The 6,236-nt window shown below is 38.5% G+C and overlaps 1 protein-coding gene across 1 annotated transcript; it reads left to right on the top strand.

The window, feature by feature from the left end:
* The first annotated feature begins 1,197 nt into the window (after positions 1-1,197).
* On the top strand, positions 1,198-4,305 carry LOC116719670 (N-acetyltransferase family 8 member 3). Its single transcript, XM_032562262.1, has one exon. The coding sequence runs from the start codon at positions 3,451-3,453 to the stop codon at positions 4,147-4,149; it is 699 nt and encodes a 232-aa protein (XP_032418153.1). The 5' UTR covers positions 1,198-3,450; the 3' UTR covers positions 4,150-4,305.
* The last annotated feature ends 1,931 nt before the right edge of the window (positions 4,306-6,236 follow it).

The raw sequence follows: 6,236 nt of genomic DNA, 5'->3' as shown, positions 1-6,236 counted from the left end.
CTTTACATTTCTTGTGGTGAAACCATTATTTTGTTGGCCTACTTGATTAATGATGCCAACAAAAATGAAATCTCTTTTAACCTTTGTAGCAGATATCTGAAGGTTTTGAATGAAAATTGGCTAGTATTCATGATTTCAACCACCTTTACAAATACCATGATGCTGTGAATTCAGTTGTCTTACTTGAAGGAGCAAATTGTTTGTGTACTTGCAGTTGTAAATAATCAGTCCCTGTTTTCAAGGGATACTTCATATGTGCAAGACTTGGTGGTGTTTTTTCATGCAGGTTGCTTCTAAGCTCTGGCCGGCTTATGGCCGCTGCTCAGCCTTATTCTCCAAGCAATCCACATTCCATGTCCCTTAAGTTGGCCAACTTGGTCAGCTAGCTCACTACTCGGAAGTTGCTGATGCAACTCCTTACTATAATAAGCAGTCTATTGTCTCTTTTCAAAACCAACAACAGAACCACATTTGTTTATCCAGGAGCAATTTCTGCCCTGTCCTGCTACATCCATGCCCATCCGTTAATTGTATACAGCTGCTAATCCTTGGAGGGCCGCAGCAAAGACACTATCTCTAATGGTCATCAGGCTAAAGGCAGTTTACACTCTGGACAGGTCACCAGTCTATCACATAGCAACAAGAAAACACAGAGGAAAATCATAGGGATTAATAACCCAAAAAGTTATGTATTTGAAATGTGGGAGGAGTCTGGAGTACCTGGGGAAAACCCATTCATGCACAGGGAGAAAATGCAAACTTCATCCTTTGTGCGTCAAGGCAGCAGTTCTACCTTCTGTGCCACCATGCTGTGATTATCGGAGTTCAAATATTTCAGTTGCATTAGTAGTCATTTTTTGTCAAATCAGACAATAAGGTCAACTGAAAAGGTAACCTTTTTACTCTAACAGACTGTATTCATCTAAACCTTTTCCTAGATGAATCATGAAGATTATGATTGCAATACTATACGTTTTATGTCTACTCTTAACAACACCAAAACATATGTGATAATACTACCACCAATAAATGAAAATCAGCACATCTGAAGCCTTTAGCATTTTATTACATTAATTTATTGAGTTTAATTAAGTTTTCCACAGAACGTGGGAATTAATTACTTTGTGGCAAATTTATCAAACTGAGCTTAATCAAACCAACAATGATGTGCTTTTAATTTCTCTCTGTTTCTTTAATTTTGCCAAAGCTTTTAGATTGATCCGATGGGATTTAATTCAGACTGAGATGAAAACGGGAAAGGAAGACTTAAGGGGATTTGTCCTCACCAAAAGAGATTTCAGTGATGGCGAGGTTGGAGGTCCAGGATTTAGAACTTGCATGGTGGTTGTGAGTTGGTTCCAGAAACTTCCTGTACAACTCGACCTTCCAGCCTTTATAGATTCATGAGACAGTGCTATTGATTTAAGCAGGTGTAAAGGCCCCTCTCCTGCCAACGAAAATTAAATCATGTCCAAGGGCCACCAGATTATTGCACAAGACACCAACAGCCTAGGACACCTTTATGTCAGAGAGGCTGACAGTATTCATTTTATTTTAACCTTCAACGGCAGAAAAGAAACAGCCAAAACTTTCCCAGAATTTGTTTTCTCACAAAGGCTTGTACAGGTTCATAAATCAATCACCGAGATTGTCATCTGAGATTTCATTTAGTTTATTAGAACAATTCAAAAACTCATGTTATGTAGCATCATTACACATAAAATGTAGGACTTTAAGTTTATTTCATTTAATGTTGCTCAGAATAGCTTAGAGCTAACGAAGACCAAGTTTTTCAAATATCTAGTAGACAGTCAGTGACAAGGAAGAACACCCACAAAAGTGGTGCATCCTAGCAAAAAATAGTTTAGTGTAAGGAAAAACAGTGATTCAAATTTGTTATTGAGTGGATTAAAAAAAATAAGTGAAATGTAAAAATTATAGTTCCACTGTGCTTGATTAGCAACTGAATTCACCTGACATAAACTCTTGAGGCAATGTATAAGCTAAGCTCCGGAGGAAAATACTAGACCCAACATAACATCATCTTTGTGCCACACCCTAGTTATGTGGCATTCATACAAAAGGAGCTGCTAAATACTGAGTACATATACCTTACAATATGTACAATAAGGCAGGCTGACATTTCTGTATTTTAAAAAATCACTATTTTTGGACCAGTTTAATATTCAAATTTTCAAAGAAACATTATTGCTAGTTTTCATTTAAAGATTTCATATAATCATCAAACTTAACAGAAATAGACACTTGTAATCACTCTGAATGTTGTGAATTATATGAGTTTCACTAGTTTTCAGTGATGTTCTGTTTTACTGAGATGCACCTGTATTATGATTATGATTATTTTAGGCTGGGGATTGTCTATTAAAACCTCAATCGTGCAATGTATTTACATTCTGCTCAGTTTCCCCTCTCAATTTATTCGGGATCTGTGCTCATCCTCCCAAAGAAACCCAGTGATTGAGTTCTTTACTCTGTTGACTAAGCTAATTAAGTTTATAAAAAAAAGTCTATGTTTCTTAATCAAATCATTGCTGTGAATAATTTCAATCAAACTTTTAACACACTTCCACAAATTGATATCATCTCAATTTAGCTGTGTGGTTTAGTATACACATTGCTCAGTGCTTTCAACAATCATTGGTCGTAAGTCGTCTAAGGTCTTCCTGTTGTGTGTGTGTGTATGGTGAGCATGCTCAGACCAATTTCAATCCCTTTCATGAACGACTGATTATCAGAATCTGTAGCCTAAGTCCAGGCACAGCGGCAGCATTAAATTCTTCAGTGCAAGCGGAAGACGAGGGGAAAGAGTCGGCATGGCCCACAAAAGCGACTGTAAGTTAGAATCTTTTCAGCATTTTTGTGATTTTTTTTCTGCTAGAGGAGTTGATTATAATTGAGATTCAGCTTCTAATATGAGAGAAAAAGAGAGAATGAGTGTCACCAATTAAATGCCTAGATGACATATAACACCACTCAGTGAAACCGGAAACCTTTTGTTTGTTGCCTCAAGATCTCACCTTGATTGGATTTTTATCAGCAGTGCATTTGAGACCTAATTGTATTCCATCACACAATGACTCATGCTTGGAATGTGAAAATGAAATAATAGGCTAATAATTTCAATTGTGAGTTTCACCTCAGGTTGTCATGCAAATGGAGGTTTTGTGTTAAAGCTCAAAGGCATTAATTACAATGAAAACGGTAAGATTCTGTAAGAGGTATATTGATGGCTGTATTTTTTAAAAGCATTAGGTAAGCTTACTGAGCCTATTGTAAGCCTATTGAGCCTATTGTGAAATCCATCAGGAATTTATTATTGCGACAACAGGCAGATTAGTCTCACTGAAAACTCTTTTCCTTTCCCCTCCCTTTCTTTTTTCAGTCCAGTTCTCCATCAGGGAATACAAACCCTCAGATCAAGATGTGGTCATGTCACTCTTTCACGATGGGATACTTGAACATGTTTACCCAGCGTTTTTCAAGGCAATAAGCAATCCAGACCATGTCGGGATTGCTCTCAGTATTTCCATGGCTGGCTATGTCCTCGGAGGTAGCTCCTATTTCCAAGCATTGCTCTTTGGGAGCCTTTGGGCTGGCTTTATTTATTACTGCTGCCATGACATCTACGATAACTACATGATGGGGAGGCTAAACACAGACATGGCCGACATTCAAGCAAGCTACCTGGAAATCCCAGACAATGGCTTTTGGGTGGCAGAGGCAGACGTCAACGGTCAGGTCAAGGTGGTGGGAATGGTGGCGGTGACGGGCCAAAGGGGGGTGGAAGAAGGGGAAAGGTTTGACGACTTGAACGGTGGAGTGAGCGGCACAGAGTTTGCTCAAGACGCAGGAGACAGAAGTTACGCCCGGATGACTCATGTGGTCGTGGCATTTGCGTGGCGCCGCAGAAACCTGGGCTCGCAGCTCACACGGAAGGCTCTGGATTTCTGCAAGGATCGAGGCTTCTCCCGCTTCGTTATGGCTCTTAGCTCGCCACAGACCGCGGCCATTTCTATGTGTCAAAAACTAGGCTTTGTTCAAACATCATCCTACCATAACACCCATGCTAATCCCTGGTTCTCCAAACTAGCAAGAATAAATGTGATTGAAATGGAGAAGTTAATTTAAGAAAAATGGACACTAATTTGACCTCAACACCTGAGACTGAGCAAATAGTTCAGTAAAGCAAGAATATTCCAACTAATTTATGTTTATTGTCATTTTTAATTCAAACCATTTTCTGTATGTGCTAGCCAGTTGCACTTGTTAGCTTGCTTGCCTCATAGTTTCGATGAGAAGAATAAATATTCAATTTTCTCTACAAAGCGGCATCAATATTCACAGTTTCTTTGTAGTTTTGCTTACTGTGATACACTATGCATACACCTGCTCTCATTACAGTCCATTGCCCACAAACCTTCAGAACAATGAGACAATTAGTCAACTCTTTTGCTTGGTCAAATTAGCTTATTGTTTGCAAATGGAAAAATAAAATAAAATAAATGTATATGAAGCATTGTAAAAGTGATTATGGAACATTAAACATAATCAGAATTAATTAGCTATTCTTTAGCTGTCCAGAAAATTAAATAAGATGTTTGTGAAAACAGAGAAATACTCCTTTGAAAGCAGGAGAACTTTCTCTTAAGCTTCTTTCTAGGGGAAGTAGAATCCCTTTGCCTCAGAGGAATTAATGCCGGCTGACTTCTAAGACCCTACAAGTCTTTGCTTAAAATACCAATGAAATGCAGTAGTATCAGGACATTGGCGGGTTTAAAATTCTTTGGAGATAAGGTGTGAGGTGTGTGTATGTGTGTGGCATAAAAAGAAGATAAAGACTTCTCAATACTGCAGAGCATTCCAGTGAAATACACATAAAGAATCCTGTGTTTGATATCAAATAAAAGCTTGACATTTTACAATAATATTTGTTCTGAACAGGACACAGGACCATGAAGGACCATGGGAATTCAACACCTTCTTTAGATTTTGTTAAGCGGTTCTGACACACCCCAAGAATCATTAGGTAAATAACATGGAGTTACAGATTTTTCATCCTACATTGCATCAGAAATCCCCCAAAGGTAATTAAATTTCCCAAAAATTATCAGTGCCACACAGCATTGGTTTATCTTGGAAGTATGAGCACGTTACCAGGCATTAAGCCTACAAGCAAAAAAAATAAAAAAATACATCGAGAATCAAATCGTGCAAGGACAGGTGTGGCCAAAATGAGTTTCAAGAGAGAACGCTGGCTGGATGGAGCAGCTTGGCAGTGAGATGCACTCACCATCAGAGACCTTCAGGCATCAATCATTCCTGCTGAGCCTGTCAGAAAAACATTCGGCCGGTGGCCAGCAGGCAGGTGCTGAACCCGCCAAAGGAAGATGAGAGTTAATGCAGGCCAACCTGTTGTCATCCTCTCACAATTACCAGCACAACTGGCTTCAAGGTAATGACAGCTTAATTGTAATTCCACTCATACCCATGCAGCACTGAGAAGTTTCTTGCTGTTTGGATCTGGTGTCAACGTTAGATGAAGATTCATCACAAATCTTGTGGTTATGATAATCACCATATCTAAACTTGTGCCAATGTACATCAGGAAAACGGTGAACGGTTAAGTAACAAATTACCTAACTTCAGTCGTTTTTTTCTGTTTTAAAAATGTATTTAGTCTTTTTAGCCCCGAAACTGTCACCCCAAAACGCTTACATGTAAGTCAATGGCTTCATGAGGTCACTGGTGTCTTCGTGATAGTTTAAAGTACTTATCAGCTTCAACTCTGCCTGATCTTAAACATGAATGTTTTTGGCACCTTCATCCCAGAATTTCTTAGAAATTTCTTTGGAATTGATTTGAGAGACTTTTCTATCGGTTTGTCATTATAGGACTGAAGATTCCCAGTGTGAGATAGCTTAAGATCAATAAAAAATGGGCACAATCTCTTCAAAGGACGAGATCAAAAATCCAATTGGAAAACATTTTTTGTCTGCTCTTAGAGGAAAAGTGATGGGATGGTATGGGGTGTGTGTGTGTGTGTGTGTATGAATTTTTTTCAGCGTAGCTGGAGATAATATTGTGTCTTCCTGCATTCTTGCAGTAAAGTATTTTTCCTTATCTTATAAATCAAACTCTTATCTCGATCTAAGCATTTTTGCTTATGATAGAAGGAGTTTATATATCTTTTAGGCAAACTTTTGATGACAATAACA

The sequence above is a fragment of the Xiphophorus hellerii genome, chromosome 1 (genome assembly GCF_003331165.1).
Source record: "Xiphophorus hellerii strain 12219 chromosome 1, Xiphophorus_hellerii-4.1, whole genome shotgun sequence".
In the NCBI taxonomy this organism is placed as follows: Eukaryota; Metazoa; Chordata; class Actinopteri; order Cyprinodontiformes; family Poeciliidae; genus Xiphophorus; species Xiphophorus hellerii.
This window is presented reverse-complemented; position numbering and strand designations above follow the sequence as displayed.